This window comes from Bufo bufo, chromosome 4, assembly GCF_905171765.1.
Source record: "Bufo bufo chromosome 4, aBufBuf1.1, whole genome shotgun sequence".
Taxonomy (NCBI): Eukaryota; Metazoa; Chordata; class Amphibia; order Anura; family Bufonidae; genus Bufo; species Bufo bufo.
Genome location: NC_053392.1, coordinates 129,668,611 through 129,692,403, shown reverse-complemented (window position 1 = coordinate 129,692,403; position 23,793 = coordinate 129,668,611). Strand labels below are relative to the sequence as shown.

Sequence of the window (23,793 nt, the reverse complement as noted above, 5' to 3'; positions counted from 1 at the left end):
GTTTAACGGTACAAACAATTTCTCTGAGGGTCAAGAGGCCGGGGCGTCCCCCTGGGCCTCTAACACCTTTCCCTCTAGAACAGAGTGTACAGCAGAGACAACCACTCCTCTTTGTAAAATAGGTACCGGATCACTAGCATTACCCCCTCCAGGGAAACTACGAGATAACGCGTCTGCCTTGGTATTTTTTGCCCCAGGACGATAGGTGATTACAAAGTTAAATCTGGTAAAGAATAGCGACCACCTAGCTTGTCTAGGGGTGAGACGCTTAGCCGATTCTAGGTACAGAAGGTTTTTGTGATCCGTAATCACCGTGACGGGGTGGATTGCTCCCTCTAAGAAGTGACGCCACTCTTCAAGCGCCAGCTTAATCGCCAACAGTTCCCTATTTCCAACATCATAGTTCTTCTCTGCAGAAGATAATTTTTTGGAAAAGAAAGCGCAAGGGCGCCATTTGCCAGGAGACGGACCCTGAGACAATACAGCCCCCACTCCCACCTCTGACGCATCTACCTCAACAATAAAAGGCTGGGAGACATCAGGTTGAATTAGAACAGGTGCCGAGGTAAACCTCTCTTTTAGAGAGGAAAATGCATTTTTAGCGGCGTCAGACCATTTAGAAAAATCAGTCCCCTTCCTAGTCATGTCGGTAAGGGGTTTAACGATCACTGAATAATTTTTAATGAACTTTCTATAGAAATTTGCGAAACCCAAAAACCGTTGTAGGGCTTTAAGGTTCTCAGGAAGATCCCAATCTAAAATTGCCTGGACCTTCCCAGGATCCATACGGAAACCTGAAGCAGATAATAGATATCCCAGGAACTGTATTTCCTGAACGGCGAAGACACATTTTTCAATTTTCGCATATAATTTATTCGTCCGTAGGACCTGCAGTACTTGCCTGACATGCACCTCATGTGTTTTCAGATCAGCCGAATAAATTAAGATATCATCTAGGTATATGACTACAAACCTGCCGATGAGATGACTAAAAATATCATTAACGAAATGTTGGAAGACAGCGGGGGCATTGGTCAGACCGAAAGGCATAACTAGATTTTCATAATGCCCCTCAGGGGTGTTAAAAGCTGTCTTCCACTCATCCCCTTCCCTGATACGAATCAGATTGTAGGCCCCCCTAAGATCAAGTTTGGAGAACCACCTAGCGCCCGCAATCTGATTAAAAAGGTCAGGAATGAGAGGAAGAGGGTATGGGTCTCGGATGGTTATCTGGTTTAGCTCACGGAAATCTAGGCAAGGACGCAGGCCCCCATCTTTCTTTTTAACAAAGAAAAACCCTGCAGCCACGGGTGAAGAAGAGGGTCTGATGTGTCCCTTAGCCAGACTCTCGGAGATATAATCTTTCATGGCTTGTCTCTCGGGACCCGAAAGATTATACAACCTGGACTTGGGTAATTTTGCACCGGGAATCAGGTTAACCGGGCAATCATAAGGACGATGAGGTGGTAGCTTCTGACAACCCTTTTCAGAAAAAACGTCCTCAAAGTCCGAAATAAATGTAGGTAGGGAAGCTATGGAGGCGATTAAGCAATTGTTATTTAAGCAATTCTCTCTGCAATGCTCACTCCACTCCAATATCTCCCTGGCCTGCCAATCCACCACTGGATTGTGCGCTACCAACCAGGGAAGACCCAATACCACAGGAGAGGGAAGGCCCTCCAGAACGTAACATGAAAGACACTCATTATGGTGGTCCCCTACCCGAAGGTGTAAATTATGAACAATGTGGGTGAGGTTTCTCTGAGACAGAGGAGCCGAATCTATAGCGAATACGGGAATAGGTCTCTGCAGCGTACAGAGAGACAAACCCATAGTGCGGGCAAAATGGGCATCTATCAAATTTACCCCTGCTCCACTGTCTAGAAAAAAAGAAATAGACTCCGTCTTAACACCAAAAACAATAACCGCTGGTAACACAAATTGAGATGTTCGTATGGAGGAAACGTATACCCCCCGGCTGACATCCTCCGCACAGCCTGGGGTTAGTAGTTTTCCGACGGTCTTTTGTTTTTGAGAAAGGAGGGACAGACATTAATGAAATGACCCTTCCCCCCACAGAAAAAACAAGCCCCCCCCTACGGCGAACGTCAGGAGGACGGACCTGACGAGAAGTTCCGCCTAGCTGCATAGGCTCATCTAAGTCAGTACAGACTAATTGCTTGGGAGAGGTAACCAATTGCTCAGGAATTTTCGATCTCTCCCTAAGACGCCTATCTATTCTGATAGAGAGGGACATAACAGCATCAAGGGAAAGGGGGGTCTCATACAGCGCCAGTGCATCCTTAACCCTTTCAGATAACCCAGAGCAGAACTGACTCCTGAGAGCCGGGTCGTTCCACTGAGTATCCGTAGCCCACCTACGGAACTCTGAGCAATATTCCTCTGCTGACCGATCTTCCTGTAGGAGTCTCCGTAACTTCGACTCAGCCAGGGCGACTCGGTCATATATGAGACCCAAAGCCCCAAAAAATCCCTCCACTGACCGGAGAGCCTGGGAACCAGGGGGTAACGAGAACGCCCAGGATTGTGGGTCCCCCCGAAGCAGGGAAATGACAATCCCAACCCGCTGTTCTTCATTACCTGAGGAGTAAGGGCGCAACTTAAAGTATAATTTGCAGGTCTCACAGAACGTCGCAAATTTGTCCCTTCCCCCAGAAAATCTGTCAGGAAGAACAACCTTGGGTTCTGTAACAACCTGGTTACCCATAGCAACCGCTGGGGGTGCGGTCTGCTGCATTTGCTGCTGTTGTTGGAGGACAGACGCCTTCAATCCTGCCACCTCCAAAGACAGGCCTTGAAGCTGTTTTGCCAAGGCAGCAATAGGATCCATATTGGATTCTAAGTAGAGAAAAAAAAACAACAAAAAAAAAAAATAATAATTTTTTTTTTTCTCAAAAAGTAAAGGCCAGTTATAATATCACGGTCGGCGTGACTATCACATACGTGACACAGAGGGAGGGAACAAGGAAGGCCCTGCCCAAGTGAGAGGGAAGGTGGTGACCCCTGACTCACCTAGCGGCTGGCACCTGGCTGCCCTGACGTCCCTAGACGGGTTCCTCACCCGTATGCCGATCACGTGCCTAAAGCCCTGGCTTTCCCTAAGCTGAGCCCTAGATAGTGAACAGGGCGGTGGGAACACTAGTCCGCACCACTAGCTCTAAAGGAAAACACCAAGGGAAGGACAGACAATACAAACTCAACATATAATCCCAGGTGGGCGACAACAGGAGACAACAAGAAGCCCAACAGGGATCCGGAGGGTAGCACTCTGGAACGACAACCAGGATTCACAACTCCAGTGGGTCAGTATAGATGTCCAGGCAGGAAGCTCTATAACTGGCAACTAGAGAAGAGTGAGGGGAGAATATAAGGAGGTTGGGAGTGGCAGACAAGAAACAGCTGAGGAGGAGAAGCTACGGATCCCTGATTGAGACAAAAAGGATAGCAAGGCAAACACAGAAAACAATCACTAAGAAACAACGTGATCTTTAGATATAGAGCGCGCAGCCACCCGCTGCGACCTCCTGACCCCGGGTATAACGGAGTCAGACGTGGCTCTTGATACCCTCGTGACAATACCAGACTTTGAGGGTGTTGCGCGTCAGTGGATTTACTATTTGTTTCAGAATAACGGGTCTATACCCTTTGGCTAGGACTAAGGAGCGTAGTGGAATTTTTGTCAGGTCTTGTTCTAATACTACATCTAATCTCCCCGGTGGGTTACGTAGCCATTCTAAGACCCTGTAAATAATACAATACCTTTGGGAGTACTATCGTTTTAATTAGTGTCCTACATCCAAACCAGGAGATAAAAGGTAAGTCCCAAGATGCAATTAGTTCATTAACTATGCATGGTATATTTTTGTAATTTTCTGAATATAAAGCTGATGGATGAGAGGTGATGTTCACACCTAGGAAGGGAATACTGCGTGTTGACCAAGTAAAAGGTGTACTCAGCTCCAGATTATTCTGTGTTTGTGAGTCAAGCGTTACATTTAATACTTGTGACTTGGAAAGGTTTACCTTAAAGTTGGAGAGTGCTCCAAAGCGTTCTAGCAACTCATGAACTGCAGGAAAAGCCTCAATAGGATTGGTGATAATGAGGAGGAGCTTGTCTGCAAATGCAGCTTGTGAATGGGTGGTTCCTTTAATGGTAATGCCTTGTATCTTTTGGTGTTGCCGTACAGCTTGTAACAGCGGTTCTATGGATAGGATAAAGAGGAGTGGGGAGAGAGGACAGCCCTGCCTGGTACCGTTGCTAATTTTAAAAGCTGGGGATAGTGTATTATTGACTAAGACTCTTGCACTGGGGTTTATATACATGGCCATTACCGCATCTATAAAGCTTTCTGGAATGCCAAAACTTTTCAGGGCTTCGCCCATATATGCCCAGTCCACTCTATCAAAAGCCTTCTCAGCGTCAGTGCCAAGAAGGACTAGTGGAGTAGATGTTGAATGTGCATGTTGAATTATGTTAATCAAGCGGCTTATGTTAATTCTTCCTTCTCGCCCTTCCACGAAGCCCACCTGTTCCATGTGGATCAATTGAGGTAGGAGGGGTTGTAAACGGGAGGACAGCATATTTGCCAAAAATTTCAGATCAGCAAAAATATTGGTCTATAACTGGCACACAAGGAAGGATCTTTTCCTTCTTTGGGAATAATGGTTATTTGGGCTGCTAGCATATGTGGATGTAAAGGTTTCCCCTCCCAGATTGAATTACAAACTTGAAGGAGTTTAGGTAATAGGATGTTTTGAAAAGAGTCATAGTACTTCATAGACAATCCATCTGGACCTGGGCTTTTATGAAGGGGAGAGTCCTTAAGGGCTTTTCTCAATTCTGTAATTGTGAACGGGCGGGAAATCACTGCTTGTCTTTCTGTTAGCTTAGGTAGATCAAGGGAGGAGATCCATTGCTTTGTGCTGGTAACTCTTGTTTGTCGCTCGTGGGGAGATGACAATAGGTTTAGATTGTATAATTGGGTGTAGTACTCTGTAAAGCTAGCTGCAATTTGTTCGGTGTGGTAAAGGTTTTGGGCTGTTGAGGACTGTATTTTTTTAATATATGAATGAGCCTTTAGTTTTTTCAGCTGGGATAACATGAATTTAGAGGCTTTATCGCCGTGGGCATAGTATTTAAACTTGGCTGACAGAATTTTTTTTACTGAATTGGCATTTAAAATGTTCTTCATCTGGGACCTAAGAAGATCTAGGTTCTGTAGAACATCTGGGGTTTGAAGCTTTTTATGCATAGATTCCAAAGCATGTATTTCGTTCTGTAGGTCAAGAATTTCTGCTTCCCTGCATTTCTTATAATGGGACCCTAGGGAGATGAAGTGTCCTCTCACTACTATGTTTCTGATGAGTTGGGTTATGTAGGAGAGTTTAATTGAGTCTCCAAATCATTTCCTTTTTTGGGATGTCCTGCAGTTGGAAGCTCATAAAAACTGGAGCATGATCCGATAACAATATGGACCCCATGGATGCTTTAACACAATAAGGCAGAAGGGAAGAGGACATTAATACATAGTCCAACCTTTGGTACGAAGTATGTGCCGGGGAAAAATATGTAAAGTCCTTTTTTTCTAGGATGCAAGGACCTCCAACTATCTACTAGTCCGGAGTCAGCTAGTTTGTTTCTGATATACCGAAGTGCAGTATGTGATAGCGATGATTTTCCTATGGAAAAGGTCCGGCCCATAATAGAACAGTCCTATCCTATTTTTGGGGGCGACAAGGTGACTAAAAATGGCAAATTGAGCGGTTTAGATTTTTTTTCTGTTACGGCGTTCAAAGCATAGGAAATATTTTTTATTATTTTAATAGTTCGCACTTTTTTGGGTGTGGCAATATGTAATATGTTTTTTTATTGTTTATAAATTTTATATTATATGTAAAATTGGGAAAGGGGGCAGTTTAAACTTTTAGTATTTTGGTGGGTTTTTAAAAAAATTTTTTTTTACTTTTATTTACTATTAGCCCCCTTAGGGGCTAGAACCCTTGTCCTATTCACCCTAATAGAGCAGGGAGCAGGGAGCTTACCATGGCAGCCAGGGCTTCAGTAGCGTCCTGGCTGCCATGGTAACCGATCGGAGTCCCAGCAATGTAATCACGGGGCTCCGATCGGTTACCATGGCAGCCAGGACGCTACTGAAGCCCTGGCTGCCATGGTAAACTCCTGCCACTAATGAAGAGGCGGGGAGGAGACCCTGTGGCCACTGCCACCAATTAATATAACAATGAGGGGAGGGGGGTGCACTGCGCCACCAATGGTTATGATTTATAATACGGGGGGGAAGAAACACACTTCGCCACCAATGAATGTAATTAACACAATAATTTAAGTGTAGGATGTGGGTGCTGGTGGCGGTATCACATACCTGGCACCCAGCCTCAATAACAGGGCATAGCGATCCGCCAAACCATGGCAATTAACCCCTCTGGTGCAGATAGCATGCCCTGTTATTGAGGCCGGGTGCCGGGTATGTGATACTGCCACCGGTGGTGCAGTGGTCATAGTTCCTCCTCCGCAGTGCTATCTCACCATTGGTGGCAGCGGCAGCCGCGTCACAGTGAGGGTGGGACTCCCTCCTTCTCCGCTGTGCTGCTGAGTAGAACATTGTGCGTGCTGAGAGCGGCGCATGGCATGTTCTCTAACTGATACTAGGCTGCGCAGAGTGCAGCCTAGTATCGTTAAATAGTAAGAACCGGTATTGTATCATTCCGCGTCTAAAAGTATTGATATAACCGATGCAACTCTACTTAGGAGTAGCCTCAAGTCAATTCTGTTCAAGTGACACAGTGGATCCACATCCACTTCCGTAACAATATGGTTTATATGAAACAGTGCTGTGATAGTAGAATCAGAAATGACTAAACCTAGCCATACACATTAGATTTATGTTCGGCAATGATTCCAGCGTATAGGGGCATCTTGACTATTCCATAGATGAAAGACATTGGGGTAAAGGCTTGTTATATCCTTTATTACAGTGGAAAATAAGATGTCTGGTGGTGACTTATCTATCTATCTATCTATCTATCTATCTATCTATCTATCTATCTATCTATCTATCCTTGATAGATTTAAGTTTGCATGTTTTTGGGGAAGCCAAGAGAGACAGCTGCCATCCAAACAAGCATATGATTGCTGCTATGTCATGCATGGTCAGTTTAACACTTTTCATATATGGCCATCCTAAGACTATATCATTATTATTCAGTTTACAATATAATCTATATATTGTGATGAACATAATTATTCTCATTCCTCATAGAACATGGAAACATGCTGTTCCAATCTGCGGATCTTGCCATGGCCACAGTTATAACTCTGCATTAGCCAGCTACTATCACAGTATCTACAACACGCCTCAGAACAAAAAACTCACTTTGCAATACATCTTTACAGTTTTCAGAGAATAACAAAAAACTGTCATGTGAAAATTCTGTTAACCTAAAAACTTGTACATTGAGTGACTATATTTCTCCACAGCTGATAAGTGATGGCAGTGTGGTGTATGCAGAAGCCCTATGGGACCATGTCACTATGGACGATCAAGAACTGGGCTTCAAGGCTGGCAGCGTCGTTGAAGTAATGGATGCCACCAACAAGGAGTGGTGGTGGGGGCGCATCACGGACAGTGAAGGATGGTTTCCAGCAAGTTTTGTAAGAGTGAGTATAAGTCAAACTGATAAAAAAGGTTAAACATAATTGCCATATATAAAGTTCAGTGCTCTGACTAATTTTAATCTTCACTCACCAAGGCCCAAAAGAAGCCACCTAGTTGCGCCCACTCCAGAATATTATGACTAGTATTGCCAATAACTTTCAGTACATTTAGAGAAGTAGGGGACAACTGGCCAACTTTTTCAAAGGCAAGATACTAATAATGAATGGGTTCATCTAAACTTTAGACAACTTGAAAAATGGGGTTTGGATAACGTGATGTTTCCAATGACTTCGTCCAGTACAGTGCCATTTTCTAGGGAATCACCAGTAATTTGGACCGCTGCAGACTGCGAAACGAGGTCTAAATAACCTCTCCTTAATGTCCATCTGGCTCCTCTTTATGGTAAAGTGGCCCTAAGATTAGGATAAAATGTATGCACTTTGCTTCTCTTTCATATTTTTATGATCATTATCCTACTAAGAGACATTGAGGGTACCATAAAAAAATCACGTACCTATTAAAACATAATAACCTAAATAAAGTAATATATGCCAGTAACAAGCAATCTGGTATCTGATTGACTGTCAGCTTTAAGGCCTCCACACACATTAGTGTATTGTCAGCTGAAACCCTCAAGAACAGTGAGTTTGGACCTAGAGTCTAATATATGTGTGGAGCTCCTGACTCTCCCTAATGAGTACACATACATGTTTGGTTGAGCTGAACGCATATGTGTATGGGGGACCTGGGAGGGAGTTATTGAATGTATACGGCTGCCATAAGATGAGGTTGTCTGCTGCTGCACTCTTACAGGTGGCCATATACATTAGATAGAAGTTGCTGAACAAACAATCATCTGGTGAACAAGCGGTTTTCAGACTTGGCAATACACAGTTTAGTCCATATTTGCCTTTCAAACTGATCAGATGTTTGAACTGCTCATTTATGTTCAATGAAATCTGGATGATGGATGAAAGATCTTTCCGGGAACATTATTTTCAATGATGATTGATGCATGATTGATATTTCAAAAGATCTTTTGTCCATTGGACAAAATTTTCAAACACTGTAGACTTCTTTTTAGACGATGACGGGTTGTCATCTGTCATCTAAAACGATTGCCTAAATTTCACTCGACATGATTATTTTGGTTAAAGTCCTCCGTTTTGATCAACTTTAGACTAATGTGTACAGGTACCATTAGGCCTCTCTTATGGTTGAACCCTGCTATCATGTCAAAAGCAGGGCCCAACAGAGAATCATCCAGTTTCCTGGTGGGTCCGTAGAGTCCTGATTGTGATTCAGATTTCCAGCCATTGAGTTTGAGTGACTCATCATACATCATCTGGGGGCTGTGGATAAGGTTAGCCATGCTCTATTTCACAGGTATATTTTTCAGTTCTTCATCTGTTGTCATACCGCTGTGTGCAGTGTGAGGGCAATGAAGCTAAGTCTGGTGTAACCAGATGCCTCATTCTTTTTATGGGTGGTATACATCATATAGTCTATATCCCTACAGTGCAATGTATAATAATGGGTAAAAAGGTAACCAGTGGCTCAAAACTCCACTCAAACAAGGAATGGGTGCTCAAACCAATAGACTCACCCGAATGTCAATTTAAAATGAATATACAAATATAATGGTAGGCACTCTCCACCTGGCGCTGCATGGATCAGTCAAATAGCCTTATAGTCACATGAACAACAATTTATTAAAAACTTCTAAAAAATATAAATTCAATAAAATAAACTAAAAACTGAAAAATCCCAAAGAGGTAGATACAGATATTAAATTGCAGTTGTTCATTGGTATTGTTCAAACACATATGGTGACCAATATATTGCGATCATATATCTGCATAATAAATTCCAATGGCAGTATTTTGATAATATCGTCTAGTTTTTATTGCTTTTATGACACCAAATATGGCAGTTCTTTCTTAGACGTTCTTATTAAATAGCATAGTCATTGATCCATCCTCCATTGATACCTCAGGGATTCCCAATCCCGATAGGTAAGTAGCAAATGGTCTTTATATAAAATTACTAGCCTTTCTCAACTTCTCACAAGGCACTCTGTGACATGGTATGTGCATGCATGAAATCTTTACACAGATTATTAGTTACGTTACCACTTGTAGACTTTGCGCTGCCGTGTCCACAGTTCTCCGCTGTCTGTGCCGGTCAGATTGGAATGGCGCCCCAGGTGGTGTCCCACGTGATCGGGCCGCAGTCCTTACACTTGATGCGCCGGGTCCTAGAGCGGGTTGTATAGCTGTATTTGTGGATGAAGAAGTTCCTCAATCGTGCGTTTTAGGCACATATACCATGTTTGTAATTTTTGGTTGTAGAGTGATGGTTCTCCTTATTCCATGACAAATATTGCCAAATAAATCACCAAACGCGTTTCGGAGATAAAGTTCTCCTCCTTCAGTGGTAAATAGTAATGGCAAAGTATTTGGCTTTATAAGGGAAGTTCATTAACATCAAGGCGGGATTTCGATTAAGGATATGGATCATATATATAAAAAGTGCGCAAATGTAAATTATTCACACATCATTACAGCGTATATTATAAATCAGAGAGCCACAAAGGACAGCAAAAAATACATACAAAAGGTCTGCTAAGAATCTACAAAAAACGCATATGCGTTTTTGGTGCGTTTTGTCTGTGACATTATAAGAATTATATTAGATGTTTGACACCTCTCTAAAAGGAGAACTTTATCTCTGAAACGCGTTTGGTGATTTATTTGGCATAGAATAGGAAGAACCATCACTCTACAACCAAAAATTACAAACATGGTATATGTGCTTAAAGCGCAGGATTGAGGAACTTTTTCATCCACAAATGCAGCTTTACAACCCGCTCTAGGACGCGGCGCATCAAGTGTAAGACGTGGGACGCCATTCCAATCTGACCGGCACAGACAGCGGAGAACTGTGGACACTGCAGCGCAAAGTCTACAAGTGGTAACGTAACTAATAATCTGTGTAAAGATTTCATGCGTGCACATACCATGTCACAGAGTGCCTTGTGAGAAGTTGAGAAAGGCTAGTAATTTTATATAAAGGACATTTGCTACTTACCTATTGGGATTGGGAATCCCTGAGGTATCAATGGAGGATGGATCAATGCCTGTGCTATTTAATAAGAACGTCTAAGAAAGAACTGCCATATTTGGTGTCATAAAAGCAATAAAAACTAGATGATATTATCAATATACTGGTCACCATATGTGTTTGAACAATACCATTGAACAAATGCAATTGAATATCTGTATCTACCTCTTTGGGATTTTTCAGTTTTTAGTTTATTTTATTGAATCCATATTTTTAGAAGTTTTTAATAAATTGTTGTACATGTGACTATAAGGCTATTTGACTGATCCATGCAGCGCCAGGTGGAGAGTGCCTACCATTATATTTGTATATTCAATGTATAATAATCACAGTAATAATTATTATTATGGTGTGGTACTGATATTCATGACCATACTTCAGTGGAATGTATTTATTACCATACTCCTATCCATGCAGCTTCGTGTGAACCAGGATGAGCCTTTGGAAGACTACACCAGTAGGCCTGGAGACAAAGAACAAGATGCCAAGAACCTCTTCAGACGTCACACTTTTGGGCAAACTAACAAAGATCAAATGAGGACCAACGTCATAAATGAGATTTTAAATACAGAGAAGGATTACATCAAGCATTTAAAGGATATATGTGAGGTAAAACATAACATAGATAAACTACAGGGTGGGCCATTTATATGGATACACCTTAAAAAAATGGGAATGGTTGGTGATATTAACTTCCTGTTTGTGGCACATTAGTATATGTGAGGGGGGAAACTTTTCAAGATGGGTGGTGACCATGGCGGCCATTTTGAAGTCGGCCATTTTTAATCCAACTTTAGTTTTTTCAATAGGAAGAGGGTTATGTGACACATCAAACTTATTGGGAATTTCACAAGAAAAACAATGGTGTGCTTGGTTTTAACGTAACTTTATTCTTTCATGAGTTATATACAAGTTTCTGACCACTTATAAAATGTGTTCAATGTGCTGCCCATTGTGTTGGATTGTCAATGCAACCCTCTTCTTTCACTCTTCACACACTGATAGCAACACCGCAGGAGAAATGCTAGCACAGGCTTCCAGTATCCGTAGTTTCAGGTGCTGCACATCTCGTATCTTCACAGCATTGACAATTGCCTTCAGATGACCCCAAAGATAAAAGTCTAAGGGGGTCAGATCGGGAGACCTTCGGGGCCATTCAACTGGCCCACGATGACCAATCCACTTTCCAGGAAACTGTTCATCTAGGAATGCTCGGACCTGACACCCATAATGTGGTGGTGCACCATCTTGCTGGAAAAACTCAGGGAACGTGCCAGCTAGATGAACAGTTTCCTGGAAAGTGGATTGGTCGTCGTGGGCCAGTTGAATGGCCCCCAAGGTCTCCCGATCTGACCCCCTTAGACTTTTATCTTTGGGGTCATCTGAAGGCAATTGTTTATGCTGTGAAGATACGAGATGTGCAGCACCTGAAACTACGGATACTGGAAGCCTGTGCTAGCATTTCTCCTGCGGTGTTGCTATCAGTGTGTGAAGAGTGGGAGAAGAGGGTTGCATTGACAATCCAACACAATGGGCAGCACATTGAACACATTTTATAAGTGGTCAGAAACTTGTAAATAACTCATGAAAGAATAAAGTTACGTTAAAACCAAGCACACCATTGTTTTTCTTGTGAAATTCCCAATAAGTTTGATGTGTCACATGACCCTCTTCCTATTGAAAAAACAAAAGTTGGATTAAAAATGTCCGACTTCAAAATGGCCGCCATGGTCACCAGCCATCTTGAAAAGTTTCCCCCTTCATATATACTAATGTGCCACAGACAGGAAGTTAATATCACCAACCATTCCCATTTTATTAAGGTGTATCCATATAAATGTATCCATATAAATGGCCCACCCTGTATTTTGGGGGAAAACAATATGGTGCATGAAGAGTCTTCATCTAAAATCATAAACATAAACATGTTACAGAAGTGTTACTTGCAATACCTCTTTCCATCACCGACTGATATTATAGAGCCCCCAGCTCTAATATAGATTTAATTATCTCAAAATGATTCCCTTTAAAACATAGTGAGTTTGGAATGAACCATTTTCCAAGTATAGTGGGAAATATTGCTTTGTCACCACTATGTACTTAGAAAATAGGTGCTAAAGCATATGATGTGGTATGGGTGTTATGTTTTTTTTTTGGAGGTCTCAAATTCAACTAAAATTTACAGGCAAGTGAAAGATTACATGAAACAGTAGCATATTTTAAGGCGATTGACACCTTTGCAGCAATTTTTTTTAATGAATGCATTTTACTCATTTTGGGTTAAAAATATTTTTTTCAATTAGTCTTTATCTTAAATGTTCAGCCGTTTTTGAGTATTACTGCTCAGTTCTGCCAGCTAACGGCTCATGTGAAGCCTTGTCTCTGATCTCCTGACCACATAAACACTCATTATAGCTGAACTATTATCTAACTGGTGACTTAAATGTGTGTTTATGAGGTCAAGAGATCAGAGGCTTCACATGAGCCATCAGCTGACAGGACTAAGAAGTGATACTCTGCAAACAGACAAATTTTTAACCCTTGTATCTCAAAAATAGCTGAATATTTTTAATAAAGACCAATAAAAAAAAATATTTTTAGCCCAAAATGAGTATCGGCGATCGGGGATGTCGGTCATTAATCCAAAAAGGCTCTGTATGTCTGAGCAGACCCAGCATTATAGAGCTGCAGTTCCTATGTTGGCCAGCAGATGACAGGCCAACGTTGGAGATCAGCAATCCATGTATTACTATACCCCCTATGGGAGTATAGTAATATTCTATAAAAAAAAACAAAGTAGTGGACATTGTAGCCCTCCTAGAGGGGCTACAACATTTTTTTTAAAGTTAAAAAAATGTAAAAAAAAATATTTCAAAAATATCTACAAACCGGATTCCAAAAAAGTACAAATCGTGAATAAAAACTGAATGCAATGATGTGGTTTTATTCAGAATAGAACATAAATCACGGAACAAAAGTTTAAACTGAGAAAATGTACCATTTTAAGGGAAAAATATGTTGAATCAGAATTTCATGGTGTCAACAAATCCCCAAAAAGTTGGGACAAGGCCATTTTCACCACTGTTTGGCATCTCCCCTTCTTCTTACAACACTCAACAGATGTCTGGGGACCGAGGAGACCAGTTTCTCAAGTTTAGAAATAGGAATGCTCTCCCATTCTTGTCTAATACAGGCCTCTAACTGTTCAATCGTCTTGGGCCTTCTTTGTTGCACCTTCCTCTTTATGATGCGCCAAATGTTCTCTATAGGTGAAAGATCTGGACTGCAGACTGGCCATTTCAGTACCCGGATCCTTCTCCTACACAGCCATGATGTTGTGATTGATGCAGAATGTGGTCTGGCATTATCTTGTTGAAAAATGCAGGGTCTTCCCTGAAAGAGATGACGTCTGGATGGGAGCATATGTTGTTCTAGAACCTGAATATATTTTTCTGCATTGATGGTGCCTTTCCAGACATGCAAGCTGCCCATGCCACACGCACTCATGCAACCCCATACCATCAGAGATGCAGGCTTCTGAACTGAGCGTTGATAACAACTTGGGTTGTCCTTGTCCTCTTTGGTCTGGATGACATGGCGTCCCAGATTTCCAAAAAGAACTTCGAATCGTGACTCGTCTGACCACAGAACAGTCTTCCATTTTGCCACACTCCATTTTAAATGATCCCTGGCCCAGTGAAAACGCCTGAGCTTGTGGATCTTGCTTAGAAATGGCTTCTTCTTTGCACTGTAGAGTTTCAGCTGGCAACGACGGATGGCACGGTGGATTGTGTTCACTGACAATGGTTTCTGGAAGTATTCCTGAGCCCATTCTGTGATTTCCTTTACAGTAGCATTCCTGTTTGTGGTGCAGTGTCGTTTAAGGGCCCGGAGATCACGGGCATCCAGTATGGTTTTACGGCCTTGACCCTTACGCACAGAGATTGTTCCAGATTCTCTGAATCTTCGGATGACGTTATGCACAGTTGATGATGATAGATGCAAAGTCTTTGCAATTTTTCGCTGGGTAACACCTTTCTGATATTGCTCCACTATCTTTCTGCGCAACATTGTGGGAATTGGTGATCCTCTACCCATCTTGGCTTCTGAGAGACACTGCTACTCTGAGAAGCTCTTTTTATACCCAATCATATTGCCAATTGACCTAATTAGTGTTAATTGGTCTTTCAGCTCTTCGTTATGCTCAAATTTACTTTTTCCAGCCTCTTATTGCTACTTGTCCCAACTTTTTGGGGATTTGTTGACACCGTGAAAATTGGAATCAACGTATTTTTCCTTTAAAATGATACATTTACTCGGATTAAACATTTGATCTGTCATCTACGTTCTATTACAAATAAAATATTGACATTTGCCATCTCCACATCATTGCATTCAGTTTTTATTCACAATTTGTTTAGTGTCCCAACTTTTTTGGAATCCGGTTTGTATGAAAAATATATCATGATGTGGTATCATTGTAATTGTACTGACCCAGAGAATGAAAGGCACAGGCCAGTTTTGCCGCAAAGGGAACACCATAGGGACAAAACCCTTTTTTTGCCTCTTTGATCGCAGTGAATGGTCTGACTGAGAAAGTCAAACCAGGCTGTTTGGTGTAAGTTAAAGAGTCAGGATAGGAAGTGAAATATATGAAGTGACTTCAAATAATTACATCCAAAAAACCATCCACCTGTTTTTGTAAAAAATAATAATAATAATTATGTACAGTATTCACATATATATTGTTGATATGTGATTAAAATTTGATGGTAGTGATGCCCTTATCACTGTCTTAGAAAGGGGCATGACAAAAATGTTCCATTTAGCAATTTCTAATTATGGAAACTGCCATCAACCCCAATTTGATTGATCTACCGTAATTTCTGGAATACTGGTTGTTTCTGAACTGCTGTTTAGCCATTGATTATATTTCCTAAGGGCTACATCAAGCAGTGCCGTAAACGGGCCGACATGTTCACAGAGGAACAGCTTTGGACAATTTTTGGAAACATCGAGGACATCTACAAATTTCAGAAGAAATTCCTGAAAACATTAGAAAAGAGAATCATCAAAGATGCTCCTCATCTGAGTGAGATTGGCTCCTGCTTCCTTCAATATGTAAGTTATACAGAAATATCAGCGGTTCATTGTTATTATTGTTGGTATCTGTCAGTGGAATTGCTCTCATACTAGCAAGTTGCCTTCTAAAGGTGGCTATACACATTACGGTAGGTTAATTTAGGCCAAACCTGACAATTTTAACAGGATCGGCCAACCTCCTAATGCAATGGGGGCTTCGTGACCAGAGAAGGACTGGGCTGTTGGACTTCCACATGTATTGCTCCTTTCATTCTTGGGGAGATAAGCCGCCATCAGTGGTGTCCTGCAGAGGCTTTCTAACCTCTCTCTCTATTCAGAACATGCATGTGTTTGGAGGAGTGGGGAGCCTAAGGGTTCATGCTGGTAGGCCAGTGATGGCAAAACTTTTAGAGACCACGCGCCCAAACTGCAACCCTACAACCCACTTATTTATCGCAAAGTGCCAACACGGCAATTTAACCTGAATACCAGTATAGTATACCTTCCATGTACTTTATCATTCAGGTATAACAGCCTCCCTACATTCAATGCGCTGCCTGCGCTGTTCATAGTGCGCCCTACGCTGATAAATGGCAGGAAAAGTGTAAGACATATTGGTACACCATAAACTTTTTCCAGGGCGCGGGTGCCCACAGAGAGGGCTGTGAGTGCCGCCTCTGGCACCCGTGCCATAGGTTCGCCAGCACTGACATAGGAACTTCTTGTGCTGCCATTTGGCAGTAGTATAGTAGGTACCCATAGGCTTTTATAGGTGTATTAAGGCTATGCACAAATGAGAGGTTATATGGAGTCAAAATATGACTAAGTACATGAGGCCTGATGTCTAATTATATGGATAACATGATTTCATCAGTGTGCTTGAAACTTCCGTCGTTTTTCTCTGCAGCAGCTTTCATAGACATTTATAATACTACCACATTTATCAAAGCAGTTTAAAATCTACACTTAAGGATCATATCTTCTATTTTATTCTTCTCTTTAATAGCAAAATGACTTTCAGATTTATTCTGAATACTGCAACAACCACCCAAACGCCTGCACGGAGCTCTCCAAACTAAGCAAGGTCAAAAAGTATGGCTACTTCTTTGAGACTTGCCGTCTGGTACAGAAAATGATTGACATCTCTCTTGATGGTTTCTTACTGACACCTGTGCAGAAAATCTGCAAATATCCCCTGCAGCTTGCTGAGCTACTGAAATATACTAACCCTCAACACAGGTATGAACAAAGAGTTAATGGGACCTTATGGAGCCAAACCTGTTTTCTTAAATTGCAGTTTCCTAGTGACCTCAATCTCTAGAAGAAATCCACGTAATCACACAGGGATAGATTAAGGTTCTGTGCACATTGGGTCTTAGCCTTTCATCGGCAGTATACATTAGGAAGATTTTGCACCTCCGTCAGAAGGCTCCTGTATGTACCACTGTATAGGCATATGTCGTCCATAGGGCCCCACTGAAGAAACTATACTTTTTTTGGCGGTGGCCCTATGTATAGGAAAGTGCAATTGAAGAAAAGTACACTAAGGCCTCATGCACATGGACGTTTTTTTTGCGGTCCGCAAAACGGATTTCCGTTGTTCCGTGACCTTTTTTTCGTCCGTGGGTCTTCCTTGATTTTAGGAGGATCCACGGACATGAAAAAAAAGTTGTTTTGGTGTCCGCCTGGCCGTGCAGAGCCAAACGGATCCGTCCTGACTTACAATGCAAGTCAATAGGGACGGATCCGTTTGACGTTGACACAATATAGTGCAATTGCAAACGGATCCGTCCCCATTGACCTTTAATGTAAAGTCAGGAGTCCCTATTATACCATCGGATCAGAGTTTTCTCCAATCCGATGGTATATTTTAACTTGAAGCATCCCCATCACCATGGGAACGCCTCTATGTTAGAATATACCATCGGATTTGAGTTAGATCGTGAAACTCAGATCCGACAGTAGGGGGCAGTCTTGTACACAGTTCTTTTAGTATATTCTAACCTGAAGCGTCCCCATCACCATGGGAACGCCTCTGTGTTAGAATATACTGTCAGATCTGAGTTTTCACGAAGTCTGTGTGAAAGTAGCCTCTGTGTTAGAATATACTGTCGGATCTGAGTTTTCACGAAGTCTGTGTGAAAGTAGCCTACTGACAAGGATGACGGACGCGGATGGCAATCTTGTGTGCATCCGTGTTTTTTCACGGACCCATTGACTTGAATGGGTTCGTGAACCGTTGTCCGTCAAAAAAATAGGACAGGTCATATTTTTTTGATGGACAGGAAACACGGATCACGGATGCGGCTGCAAAACGGTGCATTTTCCGATTTTTCCACGGACCCATTGAAAGTCAATGGGTCCGCGAAAAAAAAACGGAAAACGGAACAACGGCTGCACACAACGGTCGTGTGCATGAGGCCTAACATAGTACTTTCTTCTGTCCCCCGTTGGGTGAATGGAGTCCTATGTATATATTTGACACATACACTGGGAGCTTTCCCAATTGAATTTGATGCATTCGGAAAGTCTTCAGACCTTTTTACTTTTTTGTTATGTTGCATATTGTGCTAAAATGAAACAAAATTTAATTTTTCCCATCATTCAGCACTCAATACCCCATAATGATAAAGTCAAAACAGAATGTTCAAAATATTTGCTAATTATTAAAACTAAATAGCTGTTTTCAAGATCTCTATGTGCTGTCAGTGAATAGCAGTATTCATGTGCCAGAAAATCCATCCTGATCATTTCTAATTGATCCATGTGCCGACTTGTTCCGCGAGACAGCTCTGATACGCTTAGAGGACCTCTCACCTCTCCTGACACCCCTATATTAGTAGCAACTTGCATCGCCCTAGTCAATTCTGGATAATCTATTCTTATAACTCTATGATGTGCCATTCCGCTATTATTCCTACTATGAATGAACTACTACTAGCAGTTTACAATGAAGGTCCAGATGGATGTTACCAGTTTGGAGGGGTGTCCCTGGCAGCACTGAGTGGGTAATGTCAGACTATGCAGGGACACCCCCCCCCCCCCCCCCCCCATTGAAAACACCCATCCGGACTTCATTGCAAACTGCTAGAAATTCATTCATAAACCCTCTAGAAGGAATAATAAAGGAATGGGAGATAAGAGAGTCATAAGAACAGATGCTCCAGAAATGCTATCACATGGGGGTGCACATAGTTGATAAAACACACATGTCAGGACATGGTCAGCATGGGTTTTCAGCCAGGTTTTTGTTCACTGACAGGAACACCATACTCCCCAATAAGCAGGCATCCTGATGGGGTTTGTGGTTCGTGCTACACTGAAAATTTGAACCGTGTACTTGAGAGTAGATCTTCCAGATAGTAAAACTGGCCATACACATTTATGGTGACCGAACCCAATGATTATAGCAGGACCTGCTCACCATCTAATGTGTATGGGGCCTTCCGACTCTTCCCTGACAACAGATATCAAGGAAGAGAAGGATCCGCTAGTTTGATTTCTTCATTAGGGCGCCTTCACACGCTGCTGATTTTGTTGCAGAATTTTCTGCGACTGAAAATCAGTTCCATTCATTTCAAAGGGGCAGCAAGCACATGGATTTCTGCAAGCCTCATTCAGGGGAATGGAAGTGATTTTCAGTTGCAGAAAATTATTTTCAACAAAATCAGCAGCGTGTGAAGACGCCTTTAGGCCCCTTTCACACGGGTGAGTTTTCCGTGTGGGTGCAATGCGTGATCTGAACGCATAGCACCCGCACTGAATCCTGACCCATTCATTTACATGAGCGTTGTTTTTCGTGCATCAGTTCTGCGTTGTGTGAAAATCGCAGCATGTTCTATATTCTGCATTTTTCACGCAGCTCTGGCCCCATAGAAGTGAATGAGGCTTCAGTGAAAAACGCATTGCAAGCAAGTCCAGATGCGATGCGTTTTTCACTGATGGTTGCTAGGAGATGTTTGTAAACCTTCAGTTTTTTAGCACGCGCGTGAAAAATACATCAAAACGCATTGCACGCGTGGGAAAAACTGAACAACTGAACGCAATCGCAGACAAAACTGACTGAACTTGCTTACAAAATGGTGCGAGTTTCACTGAACGTATCCGGAGCCAATCCTTTACGCTCGTGTGAAAGAGGCCTTATGTTCCTTTTCTCGGGAGATAAGCCGCTGCCAGAAGTATATGGCAGTGACTTTCTCCCCATTTAGGCCTCATGCACATGACCATATGTATTTTGCGGTCCGCAAAAAACGGATCCTTAAAAAATACGGATGATGTCCGTGTGCATTCCGTATTTTGCGGAACGGAACATCTGTCCCCTAATGGAACAGTCCTATCCTTGTCTGTAATGCGGACAATAATAGGACATGTTCTATTTTTTTGCAGAACATAAATACGGACATACGGAAACGGAATGCACACGGAGTAACTTCCATTTTTTTGGCGGACCCATTGAAATGAATGGTCCCGTATACGGTCTGCAAAAAAAATGGAATGTACACGGAAAGAATATACGTTCGTGTGCATGTACCCTTAGAAATCAAAAAGGTGTGCTGGGCACCACCATTAAAGGGTTTCTGTCACCCCATTAAACCGTTTTTTTTTTTTTTCTTTACTAATAATCCCTATAGTGCGATCTCATGATACATAAGCAAATTAATCATTTTGGTTCAGTAGAATTTGCTAAAAATCGATTTTTAAAATATGCTAATTACCTTGCTACCAGCAAGTAGGGCGGCTACTTGCTGGTAGCAGCCGCATCCTCCGATGGTAATGACGCCCCCTCGGCATGCTGATTGACAGGGCCAGGGAAGGGAATCGTTCTCTGCTGGCGCTGTTAGAATTTGAAATCTCGCGCCTGCGCCGTACCTGTCTTCAATCGGCGCAGGCGCACTGAGAGGCGGCCGCTCGCTCGACCGCTCCATCCTCAATGCGCCTGCGTCGATGACGTCATCAAGTACACCCGGAAGAGAAGACGCCGGCATCGCTGGAAGGAGGCGGAGAGTCTGGTGACGTCGCTGGATGCTCGAATCAGGTAAGTGTACATAATAAGCATGCTGCCACAAAAACCACCAACGAAATGGGAATAAATAATTTTATAAAAATGACAGTTATTAACACTATACCACCAACGATTATTAATAATAAATCTCTTCCGGGTGTACTTGATGACGTCATCGACGCAGGCGCATTGAGGATGGAGCGGTCGAGCGAGCGGCCGCCTCTCAGTGCGCCTGCGCCGATTGAAGACAGGTACGGCGCAGGCGCGAGATTTCAAATTCTAACAGCGCCAGCAGAGAACGATTCCCTTCCCTGGCCCTGTCAATCAGCATGCCGAGGGGGCTTTATTACCATCGGAGGATGTGGCTGCTACCAGCAAGTAGCCGCCCTACTTGCTGGTAGCAAGGTAATTAGCATATTTTAAAAATCAATTTTTAGCAAATTCTACTGAACCAAAATGATTAATTTGCTTATGTATCATGAGATCGCACTATAGGGATTATTAGTAAAGAAAAAAGAAAAAAACGGTTTAATGGGGTGACAGAAACCCTTTAATAACACAAAACCTAGAAAGGGTGCCATCCACATGTATCCAAAAAGGCTTCTAGATACAAGCCATGAGCTGGATGCACCACAAAGTGATGATCACTTAAAAACTATTAAAAACACCACAAAATGACTGGAGACTAAGGACAAGTTCACACTTCTGTTATCTGGTCAGTGATTTCCATCAGTGATTGTGAGCCAAAACCAGGTGCTGGTCAAAAACACAGAACAGGAGCAGATCTTTCCCTTATACCTTATATCTGTGTAGGTTTCACTACTGGTTTTGGTTCACAATTAGGCCTCATGCACACAACCGTATGTATTTTGCGGTGCGCAAAACACGGATCCGCAAAAATACGGATGATGTCCGTGTGAATTCCGTATTTTGAGGAACGGAACAGCTGGCCCTTCATAGAACAGTACTATCCTTGTCCGTAATGTGGACAATAATAGGACATGTTCTATTTTTTTGCGGAATGGAAATACAGACATACGGTAACTTCCGTTTTTTTTTTGTGGAACCATTGAAGTGAATGGTTCCGTATATGGTCTGCAAAAAAAATAACGGACACGGACACGAAAAGAAAATACGTTTGTGTGCATGAGCCCTAATAGTGAAGCCTATTAGGTCTTGTAGAAAACATTGGTCTTTGTGACAACTGTTCAGTCCACAGCACCATAGCTGAATTTACATAATATGTCTTCTCTCCATGCAGGGATTTTGCTGATGTTGAAGCTGCATTAAACGCCATGAAAAATGTTGCTAAACTGATCAACGAGCGAAAGAGAAGACTGGAAAACATCGACAAGATAGCCCACTGGCAGAGCTCCATAGAGGACTGGGAGGTAGGACTCCTAGTTGACGATCTAGCAGATTGTAGGGAAGGAAGCGTTCCTTCCTGACAATCTGCCGATCGCTAGCGGAGAAGACCAGTGCATTTACATGCAGAGATCTCCTCCAGAGCTCTTCCCCATACTGTCCGGTTGTTTCCCGGCAGCAGATGGTTTTTACATCAGGATCTGCCAACTGGAAACGATGATCTTTTGTGCTGCACAAAATATACATGTGGCTCGTTCATCGGGCAATCGGCGGTGCATTTACACCGCCAGATCATTGCTAACCAGCGTTACTAGTAACGTCCCTGTGACAAAATGTTTGTCATTATTGGATGTAGCAAATTGGGCAACTGCTTTATGGCGTTTCCTGTAAGAGTGGTTTCATACAGTTTTTTTTGGTGGAAAAAATGTGCAGTTTTTGTGGCAGTTTTTTTTTTGCCAAAGCCAGTAGTGAATCCAGCAGGATAGAAGAGTGTAAGTCCTTCCTTTATGTTCCCCTGTCTTTTGAATTCACTTCATCAAAGTTAAATGTTAGAAGCTGAGTCTGCTACTGTGAAGGTGAACTGACACGTGGCAGATTTTGTTACTGAAATTTCTTTGATTTTTCCTACATCTGAATGGGGCTTATAGAGATGCATGAGTTTACTGCCAACACAACCCCGTTCAGATGGACAGTATTACTCAGTTTTGAAGTGAATCTGCCGCGTGTGAATATCCCCTAACTTGGATTTTTAATCGGAGGAGCTTCCTAACGTAGCACGGTGGCGCAGTGGTTAGCACTGGTGCCTTGTATTTGGGTGTGTGGTGGCTCAGTGGTTAGCACTGGTGCCTTGTATTTGGGTGTGTGGTGGCTCAGTGGTTAGCACTGGTGCCTTGTATTTGGGTGTGTGGTGGCTTAGTGGTTAGCACTGGTGCCTTGTATTTGGGTGTGTGGTGGCTCAGTGGTTAGCACTGGTGCCTTGTATTTGGGTGTGTGGTGGCTTAGTGGGTTAAATCATGTTTTCTATTCAACCCCTTAGGTATACATGTTCAAAGATTGAACAACCAGTATGTCTCTCTACTAAAAAGTTTTTGTCTGCGATCTCCCCTTCTGACTGGTGTAGTAACTCTTTCGATGCCTTGCACCAAAAACGCAGAGGTATCGCCCTTGTGGACTATCGCAAAATGTGATGTGGCTGCTGAGACATTGCGCGTTGAAACATGCGGGATATCACTAACGTGTTTACGAAATTCTGACTTTAAGCTGGTTTATGCTACATCCCACATATTGCAACGCGCAGGTTTGACAAGTAATGACATACACAACATATTCTGTGTTGCAATTAATATATTGTCGCAATTCATGTGTACTGCCATTTGATGTGGATACAATATTTTTTCTAACTGACATGTGTGAGCAGCAAATACATCTCTTGCTTCCACAAGTTCCCCTTTGTAGTAAGCCACACTGGTTCACAAATCGCGTTCTGCAAAAATAAGCTAGGACTTACTTTTTGTCCAATGGTTGGCG

The 23,793-nt window shown here is 42.5% G+C and overlaps 1 protein-coding gene across 4 annotated transcripts in view; it reads left to right on the top strand.

The window, feature by feature from the left end:
- The window catches only part of ARHGEF4 (Rho guanine nucleotide exchange factor 4), a 258,013-nt gene that overhangs the window by 227,296 nt on the left and 6,924 nt on the right, over positions 1-23,793 (top strand). For all 4 annotated transcript variants that reach the window (XM_040427876.1, XM_040427874.1, XM_040427875.1 and 1 more), the window contains 5 exons: positions 7,517-7,696; positions 11,235-11,426; positions 15,759-15,938; positions 16,906-17,138; positions 22,163-22,292. In XM_040427876.1, the coding sequence (XP_040283810.1) occupies positions 7,517-7,696; positions 11,235-11,426; positions 15,759-15,938; positions 16,906-17,138; positions 22,163-22,292 (915 nt within the window). The remainder of the gene's footprint in view (positions 1-7,516; positions 7,697-11,234; positions 11,427-15,758; positions 15,939-16,905; positions 17,139-22,162; positions 22,293-23,793) is intronic.